The following is a 22,767-nucleotide window of genomic DNA, read 5'->3' on the forward strand; positions in this document are numbered from 1 at the left end:
TGAGCGTGCTGCACTTTGATTCTAGAACTGATGATGGAAACAAAGAGTTTGGGTTCAGGACTTTTTGTAAATTTGCAAGTTTTTTTTACCTGTTTGTTTGGTGTTCTGATTTGATTTTTTGGTTTTCAAATTTTTTCTTTTTTTTTTAAATTTTAAGTCATTTGTTAATGTAAGCTTAGTTGCCCTGATGTTTTGCACATGGAAAAAAAAAAAAAATAATAAAAAACTCGTCAATGTCTTTTACAAGTTGGAAATCAATAAACAGGGAATCTGTTTAATGGGACTAATGCAAATCCTACCCATCCAAAGACGTCAACATGGTAATTATGATGACACAAACGTTAGCAGAAGGCAATCCACTATCAGTTCCAGTTGCTGAAAGAGACCTCAACAGCGTATGAAAAAAGTATTTCGAGACATTTTGCTACTTGCCCTCAAAAGGTGACCTCTTTTTAATAATAACAATAATAAAAAAAGCTGGTTTGACCACTTTTAAAGGCAATCGTGGAGGAGTAAAAAAGTTCATGTATACTTTTCACGACAGACAAATGGTTAAAAACATTGCCTCAGCTACATTTTTTGAAAAACTTTAGTACCCTATTTACCTTTTCAAGCATGTCGAGCTTTTAAACGAGGAGTATGAATTGAAAAAATTAAGAATGCAAAAATTGAACGTCTTCCGGGTATGGTAACAATTAGAGACAAAAAAGAAGGACCTCAAAGCCATAATGCAGTATTTGGATGAAGAAAATAAGCTGTATATTTAAAAAAATTTTATATGCCTAAATTGTTGGATCATTTCGTGTTAACTAAATATGGACGTAAATAATTTCTGTCATTTTTATTTGTAAAACATTAATTTTTTTACATTACTTTTTAGAATATGGTTAAAATCTCACACTTCACTTCTTGTTTAATAAAAATTTATTTAATAAAAATGCATTTTTTTTTCTTCTTTTTTCTTTTTATAGAAATGGAATAGTTTTTATTGATTTCCTAAATAAAAAATTTTTGGCACTTCGCTTAGCCCCGCAATATTTAAATTTGTTGCCCCTTTAATTTGGATTTTTAAAAAAAAAAAAAAAAAAAGATAAAGATAAATTAAGTCAGAAGTCCGCAAAATTTCTGCGCGAGCTGTAATCGCCAGTTTCTTTGAGTTGTATCAGATAAAACCTGAAAAGTCATATTTTCTCTTTGAAAAACGCGCAAAAAGAAAATATTTAAAAACTCAAACATTATGATTAATTTTCGTTTTATTTGAAATAATTATTCGGTTAAGATCACAGCTCTTCAAAAAACAGTTACAAAGGTTCGGTTAAAACGAATTATAAATTTTGGGCGGGAATTTTCTTACGGTTAATCTCGTATTCTAACCGTAGCTTGAAACTGTTGGTTATTCCATGGTTTGTATAAATTACATATTTTAAAGGTTTATCTTTTTAGCTTATTCAATAAATTTAATTATCAAATGTAACCAAAATTTGTTTTTTAAACTTCACATTTAATTTAATATCAAGATTGATAATAAATGAAAATAATGAAATAGAATCTGTAAATAAAAATGAAAATAATGAAATAGAATCTGTAAATAAAAAAACAGGAACGAGATGACAATATTGGCTCAGTAAAGCGTATAATCAACAAGTATTGGGTGTTGTAATATATTGATTGATTTAATTATGTACTAAGTTCTCTCGCTTCTCAAAAAACCCAACGAAATGAATTTTAAATTCCACCCCAACAGGAGAACAAGTTAAAACAAGTTATTTAATAAAATTTCTTTTCGATAGCAACGAATTCGTTCAACGATACGATTTATATTCTTTGAAATAAATAAAATATTTAACTTAAAAGATAAATGGTGAGTTTAGGAAAAAAAAAAAAAAAACCAGCAAAACGTTTCTGGTTAGCAAACGAAATTTAAAAAATGAAATTAGAAAAACTGCGATGGTTTGATGTCTTTTAGCGTTAACTTCTATTGAAAATAGTTTCCTGCACCAATGACTAAGTTCAGATTCAAGAAAAATTCAGAAACGAAATTAGCAAACAAAGGTAAATATATTTAATAACAATTTATGTTTGGTTTATTCAGTAATCAGAAATAAACAAAACTTCTTCAGTATTAAAACCTTACTTTTTATTAAAACTAGAAAAATAAGAATTCTAAAACATTATCACATACACAACCTAGTAACCAAGAACACTATAAATATTTTGAAAAATACTAGACTCAAGCATTATTCGCCATCATCAAGACCAACTACGGTAGATTTAAAATTCTGAGAGGTGTTAGGCAGAATCATATTGATACCATTATCACTTGTTTCATCATCATCACCATCATCATCATCATCGTCTGTCGAATCAGTAGCCGTAGTATCTCCGAACTCACGTAAACGTACCTTAATATAACAATATTTGTACAGTAATTCAAAAAAAAAAAATTTCTGTTAGTGAGAACACAGTCCTTATATTTTTTACCTTATATTTTTTTATCTTTGCATCTTGATCTTCAAGTAATACCAGCAAATCCTCGTAATCTTGCCTTTGTTGGGCGAAATCAGAGGTTTTAGATTCGAGTTTATTTTTTAAGTCCTCAACTATATCGTTAATCTATCACAGCATGGTAACATAAACAACATTTAAATTTTCAAAGTAGAACAAAACTCAGAATTATTAACACAAATTGCCAAGTAACATGCAGAGGAAACAGACATTCATAAAGAAAGGAAAATCTATACGATAGTCTCAAAATATTAGATAAATTAAAATTGAACCTTTTTATTTCTTTCGCATTCCATCTTAAGTTGACTATTTTCTTCAACAAGTGCAGCAATTTGTTCATTTAAACGTGTAACTGTGATATCGTCAGCTGCTTGTTTGTTTGTCGTAATTGCCTCCAACGACGCTTGCATAACTGAGAGTGACACTTTCTAAAAAGTCAACAAACTGAATGCTCGAAGGGTATAATATACATGCTTACAACTTAATACATATGCGCAATATGTGCATTTACATACAATAATGTATATGCATCTAAATTTTTTCATGTGCAAATTTCAGGAGATCCTTTACTTGATACTGAATTGAAAACCAGTTTGAGTCATGCAATTTGGTTTATTTCAGTTTTAGATATGCAATTGAGTTTAATTCAGTTTTCAGGTCATTTCATAGTGAAAACTAGTTTGAACTAATTGCGCTTTCATGTAAACGCCGCAGTAAGCAAATGGCAACAAAACTAATGAAGAAAAACACACCGCTTTTTCCAACTGTTGTTTTAAATTTGAGTTTTCTGCTTCTAAAGAATTCACTTTTATGCAAAGTTGTCCCATTTCCTCAGACTCAATATGCTTTATACCATTGTGAAGTGGTGCAACGCTACTTTGATATTGCGATGATTGAAATGAAAGCTGGTTGAGCTCCTTTTGCTAAACATAAAACCTCATTTCTATCGATGGAAACCATTTACAAAACAAAGATTATAAAATATATTCAAAAAAAACTTTCCTTTTTTAACATTTATACAAAAGCATTTGTAAATATTAAAAAACATATATGATTAATAAAAAAACGTGAAATATATTTTTATTTATACTTGTAAATATATAATTTTCATTTTAATTAACTGAGATATATTTATCTCACTAGCTTTTTTATCTGGTCCTCTTTTAACTGAAGTTGCTCTTGCAAAGAATTAACTGCATCTCTATGACCTTCAGGATCATAATCTAAGTATGAATAAATTTCAACAATAAAAATTAAAACCTGTATTTTTAATGGTTCGTATGACTTAAAAGCGTAAACAAGTTAAATTTCAACCAAAAATTACCCTTCATAATGGCTACTTGATTGCCTATTTGTACAAGCTCTATTGCTTTCCGTTCAAGCTGTCGTTGTGCCTAATATAAAAAATAATTTAATATAAAAATATGTAAAATTATTACATTAGAGTGTAGACTAACATTATTTATATAAAACAATTTTTTAAAAAAAGATATTATGTACTCAATAATTTATTGCATAAACCTTAAAAATTTTATTGCATAAAATCATATCTGATGACATAAACAGACATCTGATGTTTTGAGAAACTCAATATCACACGTAAATCAGTGTCAAAAGATAAATCAGTTATGAGGAGAAACTGAAGCATTTTTTGCAAATTAACGATATGAAAAGAAAGATTACATCATCATAGTTTTCTTGAAGTTCTTTGCAAAGTGCTCTTAATCTGCCCAATTCCTCATCCTAAATTGAAAGGGTTAAAAAACTTTAAACCATGACATATTTTTGATTGTGATGATCTCAAAATTTATAATGTTAATTTATCTAAACATCATTAAAAAAAAAATTTTTAATATTGCCCATATCATTGAAACACAATCATAAACTTCAATATTTTCTTCAGAGCATTAAATGACTTCAATGCAATAAATTTTCAATATGATTTTTTTCTTTACTTAATATTGTAATTCTAACAATAATATAAAAAAATATTAAAAAAAAAAAAGATTATTTAAAAAAAAAAAAAAGAAACAATATATAGAATTGGACTAAGCAAGTCACCTGCTCTCTTATCAATACTTTGTATGACATTACAACAGCTTCATTGGTTTGTGATGTTTTAAACTTCTCATTTCCATCAGCTTCATCTTCTTCAGATATGGACTTTGAAATACTCACTTAAACCAAAAAATAACTACAATAGCAGTATCCAGGGTTAATTTAAGTTTTAAAAAACAAATATGGCTAGAACAGTATTTTCACTTATTGTTTACATTTTTCAAATATTTTGCGGTAATGTGCAGATCAACTATTATTAAAATTCTCCTTTTCAAAAAAAAAAAAAAATCTGTGTGAAACAAATAGTTTTACTTAAGCCAGGTCTTGTGGAACAATCTAAGATAAAACTATACCAGCTAGTAAGTGAAATTCTCATTTTTTAGCATAAATATTAAGTTTAATAAAGCAAGATAAGATTAAATGTCAGATGAGCTAATTTCAGAAACCTTGTTTATATTAGGGAAAGTAATGAAAAAAGATGCTGTTTTTAGAGATTTATAGTTTCTTAAATTTTTAGAATTTATATTTCTTATTTCACTTTCTATTTCACTTTAATTCATGTTTAATTCTTTTCTTTGTTGCCAATTTAAGTTAAGAACTTATATAACTATATATGCAAGTTTAGAACTTATATACCTATATATGCAAGTTTAGAACAAAAAGCTGTTAAAATATTAAAGTATAAGGATGATTAACTTCTTTTTGGTAAAAGTTTTTTTACTTAAGTATTTTTTCTAATATACCATTTTGTAAAACTTATTATGCCTGATACCTCCTTTTTTTCTTTTGCAAGCCATGTGAAAAGCTTTCTAATATTTCACTTGAACACATTATGTGGTTTCATTCATTGGATAAATCTACTTGATATTCCCTTATTTTCAGTCAATATTAAAATTCAATACTCATTTTTGCTACAACATTTTACAGATGCTTTAATTATATTTTTCATTCTATATTTTAACATGTTTTCAACTGATGCTTATCAGTAAATACAAATGGCTCCAAAGATACCTGTTCCTAGCAACTATCAGTTGGTCTGGAAGCAAAATCTAAATTTTTAATGAGTAAAAAATGTAAACAAATAAAGAGCAAAGAAAAAAAACAAGAAGAAAATTTAAGGGATGCATTTTGCGGAAAGCAATATATTGCTTCCTAAAGTCACACATTTATTAGTGTGACTTTGGGAAGCAATATATTGCTTTCCGCAAAATGCAGCCCTTGAATTTTCTTCCTGTTTTTTTGTTTGCTCTTTATTTGTTTACACTGATATATGTAACTGCAAATGACACATTTTTTGGAAGATTTAACAAATGTCATGCAAATATATTTACCAAAAAAAGTTGAAGAAATTAGAAAACTAAAATAGAAAACATTTAGAAGGAAATGAAATCAAAGATTCATCAAGCGTGCTGCACTTTGATTCTAGAACTGATGATGTAAACAAAGAGTTTGGGTTCAGGACATGTCTCTGCAATACTTTCAAAAACTCTCTGAAAGCATGCTGAAATGTATTGAACTGGTACTTAAGAACAAAGGGCAGATCACTAAATGTTAAACAAATATTAAAAATTACGATTGAGATGCGGCAGGGCTAAGTGATCTAAGTAAAAAAAAAAAATAAAAAAAATATTTTTTTACACCAAAATGATCTAAGTGACCATGCCAATACCGTGCAAATAAATCTAACTCAAGAAACAACCTCTTTATTGCAGAAAAAAGTTTACATTACCCAACTTATCAGTCCGTTTGTTGATACAGTTGGCTACCATTTATACCATTCAAGTTATTATTCTTATTTTAATGCTTTGCTTTGTGGTTTTATTTGCCATTGAAAATTTAAAAAACAAATGTAAGAGAAAAATAGAAAATGAAAAATAAAATCTGTGGAGATGCATACGAGACCAGTAAAACAAACAAAAAGATATATAAAAAAGACAAATACCTATAGATGGGCTATATGTATTATTACTTTTTGTAAATTTGTAATTAAGTTTTTTTTACCTATTTGTTTGGTGTTCTGATTTGATGTTTTGGTTTTCAAATTTTTTTTCTTTTTTTTTTTAAATTTTTGGTCATATGTTAATGTAAAAAAAAAAAAAAGTTGGAAATCAATAAACAGGGAATCTGTTTAATGGGACTAATGCAAATCCTAGCCATCCAAAGACGTCAACATGGAAATTCTGATGACACAAACGTTAGCAGAAGGCAATCCACTATCAGTTCCAGTTGCTGAAAGAGACCTCAACAGCGTATGAAAAAAGTATTTCGAGACATTTTGCTATTTGCCCACAAAAGGTGACCTCTTTTTAATAATAAAAAAAAAAAAAAAAAAAAAAAAAGCTGGTTTGACCACTTTTAAAGACAAACATGGAGGAGTAAAAAAATTCACACTTTGTAATTTTGTACTAAGTTCTCTTGCTTTTTAAAAAATCGAAACAGTAAAATTTTAAGTTATTTTCAACCAAACAGGGAACAAGTAAGTTAAAACAATTATTTAACAAAATTTCTTTTCAATAGCAATTAATTTGTTCAACGTTATGATTTATATTCTTCAGAATAAATAAATTACTAAACTAAAAAGGTAAATGGTGAGTTTAGAAAAAAAATACAAGGGGAACTTTTCTGGTAAGCAAATGAGTTTTAAAAAATCTATAACTGCCATGTGCAAGTATAGGACTAGCAATATTTCATCTCAGGCAATAGGTGCACAAATGAGAATTAAATTACTTTGTTTTTTGATGCATGTATTGCATGCAGTTTTGGATGTAGATGGATGTGCCATGTTATTATTTGCTATACATATTAGATTAATTGGAAACCATGACCCAGTTAGTGTTGCAGATCTGTGGGCAAAGAAAACAGAATGGGGATCTGATCACAAAAAAGCTAAAAAAATAACACAAGCTATTGGGTACATGTTAGTTTCCAATTACCTGCTGTATGATTTCATAGAAGGACAAGGTTTTCAGGCACTTATGAAATTGGTTATTCCTCAATATTATATTATGAGTAGGACAACTTTTTCTCACAGTGTTTTGCCAACAATGTATATAACTTTGAAAGAGTAATGATTGATTGCTACTACTAAGTTTGTTGACACGCAATCCTATTGTTTTTCCACAGGTATATAGTGAAAGTTACCCAACATTAACCATGAAAAGAAATCCCAAGGTTTTATTCTTGATATTGTAAACAGAGGCTCTGGAATTTAACTGAAGCGAAGACTTTAGAATGAAGATTCTTTCTTTTGACAAGGTAACAACAACAATTACTTATATACTAAGACTCAAAAATGCTTATCTCAGAGTTTTTTAATTTTTTTTTGACATTCACTGTCATTATCAATGAAGTTTCAAGAGTACCAGATCCAGGACTAAAATCAGTCCAGCCTCAACACTCAATGACAAAGTCTATATCAGTAATACATATAACAGGCTTGTGGAAATCCCTTGATAACATGATGAAAACAACTGCAACCAACAACAAGGTTGCTTATACTGATGTGTCAAGTACATGTGTGCTTGATGATGTTATAAAGATATGGTAATTGGTGCATGTTATGTGTTTTACATGTTATGTGCTTAATGTATCATTTAAATATTCTTGTTTAATTAACTTGTTCAACCCTGACAGTGACATCTCAGTACTGATTCATCATTTTTGTCATAATGATTAAATAAATGAATCCAATGTACATACATGTGAATACTAAATATAACTATTTAATCAATGACTATATATATATATATATATATATATATATATATATATATATATATATATATATATATATATATAAAGATGTTATCTTTATCTTTAACATCTTAAGATATTATCTTATTAAAATATTTTATTAGTAGTAACAATATCCTTTTATCTACTAAATGTTTTATAAAAAACTACTTATACAACTGAGAATTTAGTAAGTACCTTCAAGCTTTTTAAACTGTTTTGTAAACTCATGGTCAAAAAGTACTTTATCTGGTGTAGTTTCTTGTATCTAAGAAAATAAAAATTTCTTGTGAATAAGATAAAAATTAAAATTTTAGTAATGAAGTGTCTAGAATGAATAAAAAAGATAAAAAAAAACAAAACAAAAAAAAACAAACAAAACAAACCTGTGTGTGCTTAGCTGCTGTGGTAAAAAGTTCTGATTTTGAAACATCATTAATTTTTGTCAAAAAATGTTCTGGATCAAGCCGTGTTGTTATCAATCGTTTTATTGACTCACTGAAAGTAAAAATAAAAATCCAAATCATTAAATGAGAAAACCAGAAGAACATCAAATAACAGAAGAACATCAAATAACAGAAGAACATCAAATAACAGAAGAACATCAAATAACAGAAGAACATCAAATAACAGAAGAACATCAAATAACAGAAGAACATCAAATAACAGAAGAACATCAAATAACAGAAGAACATCAAATAACAGAAGAACATCAAATAACAGAAGAACATCAAATAACAGAAGAACATCAAATAACAGAAGAACATCAAATAACAGAAGAACATCAAATAACAGAAGAACATCAAATAACAGAAGAACATCAAATAACAGAAGAACATCAAATAACAGAAGAACATCAAATAACAGAAGAACATCAAATAACAGAAGAACATCAAATAACAGAAGAACATCAAATAACAGAAGAACATCAAATAACAGAAGAACATCAAATAACAGAAGAACATCAAATAACAGAAGAACATCAAATAACAGAAGAACATCAAATAACAGAAGAACATCAAATAACAGAAGAACATCAAATAACAGAAGAACATCAAATAACAGAAGAACATCAAATAACAGAAGAACATCAAATAACAGAAGAACATCAAATAACAGAAGAACATCAAATAACAGAAGAACATCAAATAACAGAAGAACATCAAATAACAGAAGAACATCAAATAACAGAAGAACATCAAATAACAGAAGAACATCAAATAACAGAAGAACATCAAATAACAGAAGAACATCAAATAACAGAAGAACATCAAATAACAGAAGAACATCAAATAACAGAAGAACATCAAATAACAGAAGAACATCAAATAACAGAAGAACATCAAATAACAGAAGAACATCAAATAACAGAAGAACATCAAATAACAGAAGAACATCAAATCACCGTTAATATTTAAGATTCAAAAAACCAATTCACCTTGTAAATTTTTCATTGTTGCCATCATTATATATAATACAGACACCAACCAAGACAGCAGACAACCCCTGTATAACTGCCTCATACAATTCACATGGTTGCTCAATGCAAGAAAACAACTGAACACATTAAGGAATTTTTTTTTTTTGTGCTCAAAAAATATTATTATTACTAAAAGTTGTAACAAAATTTAAAAATTGCTGTAAGATATCAAAAATTATTATTAATGATGATTATATTTTTGAAAAGCTGTGAGGTTAATTGACACGTTGCTATCTTTATTGGTACAATAATTTACCAATGTTAACAGATATTATTGGTAAATAATTGTAGCAATAAAAATAGCAACACATCAATAATATTGATATTACTGATATATTAAAAAATACTAATGGTATAAAACACTAAAGCAAATGTGGATGTAGAAATAAATTATTGTTCTTAATTGTATGAATACTGTGGTAATTTATTATATATATAATTCATATTGTTTATATTATCAGTTTCATAGAAAACCTTGAACTGCTTTTAAATCTAAAAAAATAAAAATAAATAAAAAGATACAAAAGGAATAATAGCAGAATTACTGAGAAAGTGAGCAACTGCAATAGGACAATTTGTCAGCCAACTGCATAATAAAGATAAGACTGCCACACGTGTCTGTGAGCTTGATCCTCCCTAAGAAAAAAATTGTTAAACTCTAAAATCGATCTGTTTTATTAACCACATTCTGAGACAGTCATTAGATTATATTAGATTCTGAGACTTTCTAACACTTTATCAGAGCCAACAGATTGCAACTCCAGGGGTTCAGGATTGTTCTACTTAAATAACACTCAAAATGAAAGTTCTACATAAAAAAGATTATTTTTACTCAAAAAATTATTGGTCACTATGATTTTTGAATTCATTTGTTGACTTGAACAATAATTAATATTAATAGAAATTTTATGTGTATGTATGAATGAATTATATACACAGATGTGTATTAATTTCTGTAGGAGCATTTTCCTTACATTTAAAAGTATATTTGAACATTGCTGAAGAAGGGATACTGGATGGTGCCCTGAAATGACAAAAACAAAATGAATGTAATGGGCAATAATTGAAAAACAGGATAAACTAATTCTTTATATCAAACCAAAAAGGTATTTTTTGCAGTAGAAAATTTATCAGAGAGAGCAATTTTGCTTAATGAGAAAAACTTTCTAATGCTCAAGTAACAGGCTGAGCACAAAATAAATTACCTACTCCAGTAGCAAGTTGAACACGAAGAAGTTGTTCCTTTAAATCCTTGTTTCGAAAAAGGGCGTGTGACAGTGCTGTAGCTGCACACCAATTTGAGAAGCTATCAGCACTAGAAAATGTTGTTTGTAAGTTTTTAAACATTCTTTAAATTTTTTCTTTAACATATGTTTCCAAATTTACCTTTTTCTATAATTTTCCTTTCATTAATAGAATTTTGTTAAATTCTTCTGTGAAGTATAAACAATGCCTTACATGGTAAATATAAGAGCAAAATCAACCAAAGTTTAAGGAATAGAAAAGTAAATGAAAATTTTAAACTTCATTTGTAAAACCTGAATAAGCCACCACATAAAAGTTGCCCAGCAGTGATATGATTGGCTAGAAAAAATTAACTAAATTAAATAAAAACAAAATATAACTAAATTAAACTAAAACTAAATTAAACAAAACTAAATTAAACAAAACACAAAATCAAGTGAAAAGGCAACAAAATGTATCCTGTCCACTACTGTTTTATTTTTTAAAACTTTTTTTCACAGAAGAGGACTTTAAGAAACAAGACAATAACAAACATGTAGGAACATTTTTTTCAGAAAGAAAAACTAAAACACATAAAAGAAAAAAAAAACTTAAATATTTCCCATGAACCCCATGAGAAAATGAATTTCCAATTTTCCATTTAAAATCATGACATCATAGCAAACTTCATTAAGTTTTTTGTAAAGAGTTAAAACTTTTCAACAAAAATTGCTCACCTTCTGCAACTCCAGAAGGAAGTAAAGTTGATATAACCCTTGATTGACCAGTTGGATTCTTATACAGATAACACTGAAAAATAACCTATTTTTAAAAACTTAGTCAAAAGCAAAAAGTACAATTTTGAGAACCTCAGCTCTATATTACACAAATAGTGTAAAGCAATAAAATTTTTTTCTATTGCATAAGATATTTAAACTGATTTTTATGTATTTTTTTTTTAACGCTGATTTTAAATCTCAAATTTTGTCAAAATGCTTTTTTTTGGAATATTTAATTCAAAAATGAGCTTTTTTATAGGTATTTTTGTATAATAATGGGTGATGACAAAAAAATGAGACTGTGTTTAAAAGGACATAACTCCTTTATTTTAAATGACTTTTTTAAAATTAAAAATGTATTAAGTAGAGAATTTTTCGAGCTTTCAAAACATATATTTTATTATCTTCTATTACTCCATTTCTACGAATATATTATCGATTCGACCTTTTACTTATCCCATAAGGCGTTGTATGGCAGTAAAGTCAATCTTGTTCAAACAATACTTTATTCTATTGCAAAGTTGATCAATAGTTTCTGCTTACCAGTTGTTCTTGTATACTTCTCCTTTCAATTGAGACCAAAAGTCCTCAATAGGCCTGCATTCAGGTACGTTGGGAGGGTTGTCTTCCTTTTCAACAAAATTGATGTTATTTTGTCTGAAATACTCCACTACAGTTTTTGCATGTGATGTTACTAGGTCAGGCAAGAATATTTAATTGTCGTCTAGATGATTTGCTTTGATGAAAGGAACAAGTCTTTTTTTGATGCACTCGGTATAATTCTTGCTTGATTGATTGCTTAGAAGGTACAAAAAAAGGTATAGAAATACCTTTAGCTGAAACGTAAATCCAGACCAACACTTTTTGCTCATATTTTTCAACTGGATCATATTTTATGCTTGGCGGTGTCAAAGCAATGTTACTTGAGTAGAAATTTTGGTTTCCGTTAATGGTGCTATGCTTCAAAATGAAATAAGATTCATCATCAATTATCCAAACGTGATTTTTATATTTTTCGTATAATCCACTGGATCTGGTTCTTATATTGCGTTTTTGTGACTCTGTTCTTAATGGAATCTTTGTTTTTTTTTTGCATTTAATATCTGCGTGTTTCTTCAATGTTTTACATATAAAGGACTGATTGCACACAAATTTTCTAGCTGCTTGTCTTTGTGAGACGCTATCCTTGTGGTCAAACATGGTCTTCAGCTTGGTAATGTTCTTTTTCGTCATTTTTTTTGTGACTAGACCACTTCCTTTAACTCCTTGAGTTCAGATTCCATTTTCTGTGCGTTCAATTATACGGTATATGGTTGCTTTAGGTATTTTTTCTGCTTTAAAATGACAACAAGTGCAAATTTAAATTGAATGCAGTCTCATTTTTTTGTCATCACCCGTTAATTATAAAAAGTTAATGATATAATTATTTTGTTTAGATCAAGTGCATTTAATATGATGGCTTCTTCAAATAGACAGAAGTGGACACATAATCCTAATTCTTTCTGTCATATCAAGGCATCACTTGTCTGACAAAGATGAAACACGACCAATTTTGTAAGACAAGCATATAACTCTTATTAAAATCTTCAACTTGGTGACCAATACAAAAAGTGGACCATATGATAAGAGAGTTTTCGTGACTGGATAAAAGGAAAAAGAAAGGGTCTACTTTTTGCAGTTCCCATGGTTTAGCAAAAACCACTAAACCACATTATTGACTCCTACTTTTGTTTTACTATCAGTAAAATATTATTATTAGAAAATCTATTATTAGAAAATAAAAAGGTTTGCATTTCTGATATTATTTCTTCAGAAACAAAGATAAATAAGAGAAAATATAATTTCCAAACAAATACTTTCAAAACACTTAATGAAATATATTATTGATCATTAAATCTGTTGCAAAATAATAATCAGAAGGAAAATGTTAACACAATGCTTTCACATATATATTTCAGAATAATAATTTCACATATTAAGAATATTAAGAATAATTGGAATAATAGAACAAGAAAGTTACAGCAGTAATGGATCACTTTTTGTGAATTTTGTGTTTATTAAGGAGGGTTATTTGAATTTATAACACTTGAAATGAGCATACCAAATTTTGTGAATGAACCTATTGTTAGCAGAAAAAATTTTTTTTTCACCACTCTTAAACTTGGCTTTATGAAACAATTTGTTAAGAACTGAGAACAGACAGTGTTTGCTTTCAGTACATAATTTCAGCAGGTTTTCATCAGAGAGAAAAAAAGCAGATTTGTTATCTTATAAAAGATACAGAATAGAACAATGATAACAATGGATAACAAAGAATAAGCAATTAGCTGTCATTTGTGGCTGTTATAAAAAACTTTGCTAGAAAAAAAAGTAGAAAATGCTACTTAAGTTGTTAGAATTATGGAAGTATTTTATGATCTTGGATGCATCGCAAGTATAAAACTTCATTTTAAAAATAGTCATCTTGGCCAGTTCACTAAAAAGCAAGTAGAGCAGTTTCACCAAGATCTTAAAATAATTGAAGATTGTTACTAAGGACATTGGGACAAATAAGATAGTAGACTACTACTAGAGCATTAATTGGGATGATTCAGAAAAAGTTTAAAACTCAAGAGCTAAAAGTAAAAGTTTCTACCCAATGAAAAATGATATTGTCTACAATCCCTTTTAGTTACTGCGGTTTTTTTTAACATATGTAAATCTATAAAAAAACTTGAATATTTTTTGACAGGATAACATTTATGCTCTAAAATGTTCATTTTAAACATATTTTTTACTCACTTTTTATCTATTGCTTTTTTTTTTAACTTTGTAAAAAATAAAACATTTTAAAACTGTCTGTTTTTACTTTATAATAAAATAGTTTCAATAAAAGAAATTACAATATATAAATGGGTAAACATTTGTAAATTACATAACTTTTGCAAAGATCAAAAATATTAAATTGAAAAAATCTGTAACTTGCCATAAAATTCTGACTTCAGATTTGAAATCAGTGTATCAAAAATATGTAAGTACAAAAATAATGAAACAAATTTTGTTAGCCAATGTAGTTAATTAAGTATTCCTTAATACAAAAAAAAAATAAAGGTAAATAAATTACTCTAAATATAAACTAATTAACTGTCAAATGGCATTAAATATTTTTAACAAAACAAAAGAAGGATTTTTTAGTTTTTAAGTACAAAAAAAAAAAGTAATACCTGGAAACAATAAAGAACAGCACAGCGAAGTGAAAATGGCTGCTTGTCACTTATCATTGACATCAACAACACCACAATAGCAGGTCTGCAAAATTACATAAAATTGTACAGAAAAAGAGATTGAGAAATTCTGTCATTCAAAAAATCTATTATCTCTAATCTTAAAAAAATTTATACTTTGGTGGTGTGTAAGGAGCATCAACAACAGAAAAAAATGCTTGGTTTGTTTGATTTCCGCGAATAATTTCTGCAACAGTATTTATTGTCTAAAACAAAAATATATTCTTTAGCATCATACTATTTTTAGCATTATACTATGCATCTATCTTTCTAAAAAAATCCTAGATAAAGGATTTTATATGTTAAGAATTTTTTAAAAGATAAACCTCAGTTAGGATTTCTGCAGGAATGCCAGTTTTCATTAAAAGGTCACACAAGATTTTTAGCAAATCTAAAAACAACACACAGTATATTAAAATATTCCTGATTTATTACAATCCTTTTGTTTAAAAATATTAAAAAAAACACTTTAATTCCAATAGCTAACATAGTAAAAATTTTATAAAATATACAATTAAGCTATTCAAATAAATTTATCCAAGTAAAGTTTACAAAAATAAACAAGAGAAAATGTAATTTCCAAACAAATACTTTCAACTTATATTTAATGATTAATGTCATTGATCATTAAATCTGTGTCACAAGATAATAATCAGAAGAAGGTATATCTTAACACAAAACTTTCATATATTAAGAATAATTGAAATAATAGAATGAGAAAGTTACTGCAGTGATGGATCACTTTTTGTGAACTTTGTGTTGATTGAGGAGGGTTATTCGGCGATACTAATGATCGAATCAGCTAAAACATTCAATAGATCAACTTAAATATATTTATACTATTTTATGCATTTACATGTTTATGTAAAATAAAATGTTTTTTTGTTTTATGTAAATATATAAAATAGTGTGATCATATGTGATCACCAAAAGTAGTAATGAAAACAATTTAAAAAATAAAAAAATAAAACAACAAATCTTTTACCTGAAGCATCAGTAACACATTCTTCACTTTTTGTTCATTCCATGTTCTGCCTTCTAAATAATAAAATCATGATAAAAATATTACATACGATGATATAAAATTTTAACTATTTGCATAAATATGAAAGAAATTGCAAAACACAAATTTTATCTATAATTTTTCAGTTTTTTTAAATATATTATTCTAATTTCCACCTTTTTGTTGTAAACATTTTTTCTAGAAACCTTTATGACACATTAAAAGCTTCAGAAAAAAAGACATTTTACATATGCTTAATCAACTAGATGACAAGAAGATAGTTAATTGTTGTTAAATATTCAAGGGAAACCTAACACAAAAAGACTATTTTTAAGAAAGAGCAATTCTTCATGTTAGTCAATTTAAAAAAAATTTCACTCTTAATCAAAGGTCTTGTAATGAAAGTGGAAAGGAAATATGATCCAAAGTGTTCTTGATCATGTTATTGTTCATCTTTTTGTTGTACTTCATTAAAAAGTTTTACAATTTACCTTCAGTGTAATCTGAGAAATCAAAGAAAGGAACCAATCTCTGGATATAGCTAAAAAAAAGATAAATTTATGAATACCGTCATATAAAAAGAAAATGTTTATTTTAAATTACAACCAACAATTCTCAAAAATACTTAAAGATTTTTATTTATCCAATAAAATAGTGTTTAATTGAGAAACATTTTTACCTTCCCTCTCTGAAGAAATTGATATTTGAAGCATTGAAAAGATTTGACATTAATATGAGACAATCTTCAGTAATAACACCTAGAAATTTAGTTTAATAAAGGCTTGAATTCAAATTAAGATTTAAAAAAACACTATTTTCTATTTATTAAGAATAAATTTGCAAATATTTTATAAACTATTAAAAAACAAAAATATACTATTGATTGCTTGCTTGCATAGACCATTTAAAATTTTGACAAAAAAAAAATTATTATAATCAAAAGACTGACACCTCATTTAAAAGCAACTTATAATAAATGATGGCAGAAGACTATTTAAAAAACAAACCTCCGTTGCTATAACCTTCCTCACTTATAACTTCAAGTAACCGATCAAAAGCATTTTCAAATGCAACAATTTTCTAAATTTAAAATCAAACTAAAAATATGAGAGATTGAAAAAACACAGAGCTAATTCTTTAACAAGAAAACTTGTTGCATATAAATGAATTTGTACAAACAAACATACACCAATCTATTTTTTCTTATTTATGTTCTCAGAATAAATTAAAAAGAAATAAATCATGTACCTGAATTGCAGCATTTCCTTTTGTTAATAGGATCAATAAAGTTAATCCCTAAAAAATTATTTTGACATTAAAAACACTTATAAAAAAACGTCAATAAAAGTTGATTACAAATACAGTACAGAGAAAACTTTTTTTAGTGATTGCATTTAAGTCCTAAAACTAAAAACAAAAGAATTCATGCTAATTAAACACACACACACATATCAGTATATATGTAAATACAACAGTTAATATTCCTATAGATGTACTACTAACATTTCAGAAAACTTTTACTCATTGAATTTTAACAAAGCAATTAAAAGAGTAAAAAAAAAACAAGAAAAAACTGAGTGAAAACCAAAGAAAAAATTTCTTTAGCATAAAGGTTAAAATGATAAGAAAAAAAGCTTAAATATTCCTATAGATGCACTGTTGATTTTTATACTAAAATCTATGATTTAGTTAAAATGTTGAAAAATGAATATTTTTTTAATAACTTGAGTCTCCCCCATGTGGTATACTTTAAATACATGATTTGGCATAAAATTAATCATGTTTTTCAGTAGATTGGGGTCTAATCAATTCTGCAATCAAAATGTGATGTCTTGCTCTTCAAACTACTCCAAAGATCACTTCAAAACATGAATTGATGCATTATCTTGCATGAAAATAAATGCTTTTTCACTGTTTGGACCAAGTAAACTTATCAACATTCTCTAGCAGGTCAATGTAGTCACCAGAGTTCATATGTGTGGTAATAAAACAAATTGGAAGCTTTCAATTGTAATAAAACCCTCCCAAAACCATCAAGATTCAAACCAACAAAATTGCTTTTGGACCATGTCACCTCTTGCAAGTTCAGATCATGCCAGTGGCAGGAGTAATAATCCAGACTGTCTAAGTTAAACCTTTTTTTGTCAGTAAAAATTGCATTTTGCCACTCTTCTTTCCAGTGCATGTGCATTCTTGCAAATTTAAGATGTACAGCTGTGAGTTTTGGTTTACTTGCCATTTTTTTCCATTTTAAACCAAGAATTACGCAGAATTCTAGCTACATGTTGTTTTGTGACAGATTACAACAATATATTCACAATTTGTGATGAATTGAAATGATTTTGTGTAGCTTCATACTTTATTTGAACTTTTTGTTATCTTTTGTTGAAAATACAAGTTTCCTTATGAATTCTGATCGAGATTTTTTTCTTTATCAGTGAGAAAATTTCCACATGTCATAATGAGAAAGTAGTTAGTACTTTTTATATTAAAACCAATAACAAAAGACCACACATAAAAAAAGTACTTTTAGATGCTTTTCATCTGTCAACACAAACCTTAAAATACAAAGAACATTACAAAATATTTTTTAATTGTATTAGCACAGATCATCTCAAAAATATTGCGATTTTGGATAAATTTAAGTAGTGCTGCTATAGGAATATTTACTACTGTGCTATGTACGAATACATAACGGCTGTATAATTACCAGCAACAACTTATACCATTTGCATGATAACACACTAAAAAAGTGCAAATCAATTTACATCATTTCTTATGACTTCTCTACTATCTGACAGAAGATCCATTAGTCTGGATACACCAAGAGGACTAACAAGAACACATTGCTGTATCTGAATTGCTCGATTACTCAAAAGTGCAATTAGAAGACGAACAGTAGCCCATCGGACACGAAACTCGTATTCCTGAAAAATAAAAAGATTTCAAAACCAACAAAGGTTTGCAACAAAATTGATAAAAATGAAAAGGGAACATTGCATTTTTTTCAATATAATTGCCTCATACCTCAAGCAAACCAAGCAAACAAGTGACATTATCAGAATCTTTTAAAAAAATCTCTGTGAATTGTACAGGTAAGTCATTATCAAGCACTTCGTTTTGATTATCAGTAACTTCATTGGACATAATTGAAACAAGAGATTCTAGAGCTAATCCACAGATTTCTGAATCTGTTCTAAAAATTATACATAAATAGTTAAAAACATGTTTTCTTCATTAAATGCCTTCATTAAATCATTGTTTTGTTACAACTTTTGATCTTGTAAGAGCGTTAATTATTATAAGACTCAAAAAGATTTTTAGCATAAGTTCATACAACATGCAATGCCATTTAACTTAAATTTTTAAGCAGATTTTACAAATTCAGAATTTGGTTTTACTTTTAGTGTAAAATTTTTTTTTTTCTTAAACTATTTCTTTCCTAATCTAACAAGTAAAATGTTTATTAGCATAGTTGGCTTAGCTAAATTATTTTAGCAGCCTTGGTATAACCCACAAGCAACACACAACACGGAGAATCACCTGTCTTTATGGAGAACATTTATTAGTACATTCATAGCCCTTGTTCCAACTTCTACACGATATTTCTGCAAGTAAATGTTGATATATGTGTTACTATAAAAATTGTATAGTAGAATAATTGATTCAAAAAAAAATTTACCTAAATAAAAGTATGCTATTTATTGATAAACTATCCTTTACTGCAATTCAGCTTTCAAATTTCATCATAATTTTGAAATTAATAAAAAGATATACATGACATAAATTTTGAACTATGAGTTATACACAACTTTTAAAGTATCAAATTTTTAATTAGCTTGAAAATTTGATTATACCCACAATTTTCAACAGTTGAATGTTATTGAAATATGCCTTTGAACCTTACTTTGGAAAGAGACTTAATCGCACGCACTGCATCTCGCCTGTCATCTAATAATGTTGCTGAAGATATGCGATCAACAAGTCTGTCAACCTGGAAAAAAATCCTTGATGTTTTATCAATGTAAATATATGTAACCATGTAGAACTCTGTTGTCAAAGAAGTTATCCCAGAATATATATTACAACACAACATAATAATGATAATAATAATAACAATAATAATAATAATAATAATAATAATAATAATAATAATAATGATAACAATATTAATAATAATAATAATAATAATGATAATAATAATAATAATAATAATAATAATAATAATAATAATAATAATAATAATAATAATAATAACAATAATAATAACAATAATAATAACAATAATAATAACAATAATAATAACAATAATAATAACAATAATAATAACAATAATAATAACAACAATAATAATAATAATAATAATAATAATAATAATAATAATAATAATAATAATAATAATAATAATACAATAAAAGATTAAATTTATGTTTAGGTTTAGTAAAAAATATTTAAAAAAAAGTTAAATAAAGGTTTAAGAAGAGTTGATAATTTGTATTTTGATAATAGCATTGAAGAAATTAGCGTCAAAACTTATTCCAATTATAACCGAACCATAATTCTAGAATTAAAGTTGCTTATAGATTGCATCAGCTGCTGTACAACTAGATCCTGATCCTGAATTCCAGTGATCAAAAAGTAGTAAAAAAAGGTAGAAAAGGTAATTAATCTATTTTTTATTGAATGTACTAATGATAAAATTTAACTTACTATGTGAATATTTTATATTATGGCATTTGTAAAGAAAATAGAAAAGTTTCAGTTGTTTGATTTTTTATTTTCTAAAGAATCCCAGTTAAAGAAATACTATTGGATTTATCTAAAGTTTTTAACACTGTTCCTCATAAAAGACTATTATTAAAGTTGGATGGTATAAGAGGATTATTTCTAAAATAGATTAAAACTTTCTTAAAAAATTACAGGCAAAAGGTAGTTCTAGGCAAGTTTGAGTCAGATTAAAGAGAAATTTTTAGTGCAGTTCCTCAAGGCTCAGTATTGGGCCCTATATTGTTTGTTATATTTATAAATGACTTGTCTAAGCTGTCTAAACTAAAATGTATGCTGATGATACAAAGTTATTTGCTGATGTTTCTACAGAAGAAAAGGTTTTAAACTTACAAAATGATCTAGAAAATGCAACTGAGTGAAGTTCAACTCAGAGAAATGTTTAGTGATACATTATGGTAATATAAATAACTGTAAAGATTATAACATGGGAGAAAACATTCAAAAAACATCTGATTCGGAAAGAAATCTTATTCTATATTCTAAAAAAACATGAAATAGAAAAATCAAGTGATTGCTTTATTTAAAGCTAATAAAATGATTGGAATGATGAGAAAAACTTTTACCAGTTTTAATATTGTCAAATTATTGAGAAATATCTATTTGACAATCATAAGACCTCAAATTAGTGTATGGTCACCACAAGCTAAGATAAACATAGATTCTTTAGAAAAAGTTTAACACAGAGTAACTTAACTGAATCGTGGAAATTAACAGAAATACCTATACAATAGACCTCTTTAGAAGTTAAAAGTTTAGTCAATGTTAAATCTAAATAAATTTTAAAAAACATTTTTTTTTTTACCATTCCCAAATTTGATAAAGTTAAAGTTTTTGTGGCACCTTTACCACTAATTTGCCAGTAGCTTTACAGATTGTTTAATTGAAATCCATTGACAAATTTTAGAAGGTGAGGCTTGAAGTATTTAAAAAAGATTGATCTTTTCAGGAATGATCTATAAGTATAGGTGTATAAAGTTAAAAATTGATTATATATACATACAGTTTCAGCTCCAGAAGGACCTTCACTTTCAACCTTACCAAGAACTGACTTAAATCCACGAGAAAAATATTCCATCTCAAGATGTTAAAGTCTCAAACAACTGTAAATTATAGGCATACACATGTATACACTTGTATTTCTTATCTAAAAAATAACACTTCTTTTAAATAGAAAATTATTGAGCTGAATTCCATGTTAAATGCCATTTAAAATAATATTTAAACAATACTCAACAATCATACTTTCAGCTTATTTTTTAGAATAAGATATATTTATGATTTCAAAATATTTATGAATATTTATAAAAATCTATGATGATTAATATACTCTTGATTAATATACTGTAAGTATATTAACCAAACATAATGATCGTTGTTTTCTATCAATCTAAGACATTAAAAAATAAACTAAATACCAGTGAAACGTTACATGAAGCTCAGCTGGACTGATAGCTGGGATTTCTGGTTTCAGGTGTTATTTATTAGTTACACGAATATTATTAATATAATTTATTTCTTAGATTATTTTTTATCTGAGATTGTAATTAGAATTAAGATTAATGCGTGAAAACATGATACTTACAACTATATTTTTATTTATTTATTTTTAAACACGTTGAATTAATAGCCATTATGGTTGTTTTGATTTAACGTTCACGAAAAGGTAGACGTATGCGTCCACGCAAGGATTCTCCTCCTTCGTAATCGTAAACTAATTTTATTTAAGTAGCTAAGGTGGTCATCAAATTTTTTTACTCATTTTCAATCCTAATGTTGTCTTTTTAAAAGTTCAAATTAGATTGGTTATGTTTTTGACGCTCCCCACAAGCTTTGCAAAATATTACTTTTTTCATCGATTAATACGACGATTTTAAATTATCAGTGTTCATGACGTCGTTTTTTGGTAATTGGTTGTAAAATACGCTTTCAATGGAG

At 27.2% G+C, this 22,767-nt stretch overlaps 1 protein-coding gene across 5 annotated transcripts; it reads right to left on the reverse strand.

The window, feature by feature from the left end:
• Positions 1-2,039: 2,039 nt before the first annotated feature.
• LOC145188503 (general vesicular transport factor p115-like) lies at positions 2,040-22,529 on the reverse strand. Of its 5 annotated transcripts, none has more exons than XM_090086620.1 (31): positions 22,415-22,529; positions 21,833-21,976; positions 19,952-20,038; positions 19,588-19,652; positions 19,072-19,240; positions 18,813-18,971; positions 17,293-17,340; positions 17,052-17,124; positions 16,724-16,802; positions 16,536-16,585; positions 16,027-16,079; positions 15,768-15,843; positions 15,368-15,432; positions 15,159-15,247; positions 14,982-15,066; positions 11,737-11,809; positions 11,314-11,359; positions 10,981-11,090; positions 10,750-10,799; positions 10,298-10,411; positions 9,734-9,852; positions 8,682-8,793; positions 8,494-8,563; positions 4,567-4,682; positions 4,189-4,248; positions 3,830-3,899; positions 3,646-3,728; positions 3,258-3,428; positions 2,778-2,933; positions 2,482-2,613; positions 2,040-2,402 (listed from the first exon to the last, which is right to left on the reverse strand). In XM_090086620.1, exons 2-31 carry the CDS (start codon positions 21,905-21,907, stop codon positions 2,238-2,240), a joined length of 2,820 nt encoding a protein of 939 aa, XP_089942746.1. In that variant the 5' UTR covers positions 21,908-21,976; positions 22,415-22,529; the 3' UTR covers positions 2,040-2,237. The 5 variants fall into 5 exon arrangements, with proteins under 5 accessions (XP_089942746.1, XP_089942743.1, XP_089942747.1 ...); XM_090086617.1 differs by having other exon boundaries at positions 11,737-11,821; positions 22,415-22,501; XM_090086621.1 differs by lacking the exon at positions 22,415-22,529 and adding an exon at positions 22,248-22,376.
• Positions 22,530-22,767: the final 238 nt, after the last annotated feature.

Source organism: Hydra viridissima, unplaced genomic scaffold, assembly GCF_058129835.1.
Source record: "Hydra viridissima isolate aposymbiotic clone 2 unplaced genomic scaffold, HvirCarnegie_v1 scaffold_5, whole genome shotgun sequence".
Lineage (NCBI taxonomy): Eukaryota > Metazoa > Cnidaria > Hydrozoa > Anthoathecata > Hydridae > Hydra > Hydra viridissima.

Excerpts from the sequence above, each read along its gene's own strand:
- LOC145188503 (XM_090086617.1), bottom strand. The coding sequence starts at position 21,907 with ATGGAATATTTTTCTCGTGGATTTAAGTCAGTTCTTGGTAAGGTTGAA. Across the intron at positions 11,091-11,313 it reads TTATGTGGTGGCTTATTCAG|TGCTGATAGCTTCTCAAATT; the intron begins GTTTTACAAATG and ends AACATTTTCTAG. Across the intron at positions 2,403-2,481 it reads CAAAGATAAAAAAATATAAG|GTACGTTTACGTGAGTTCGG; the intron begins GTAAAAAATATA and ends TGTTATATTAAG.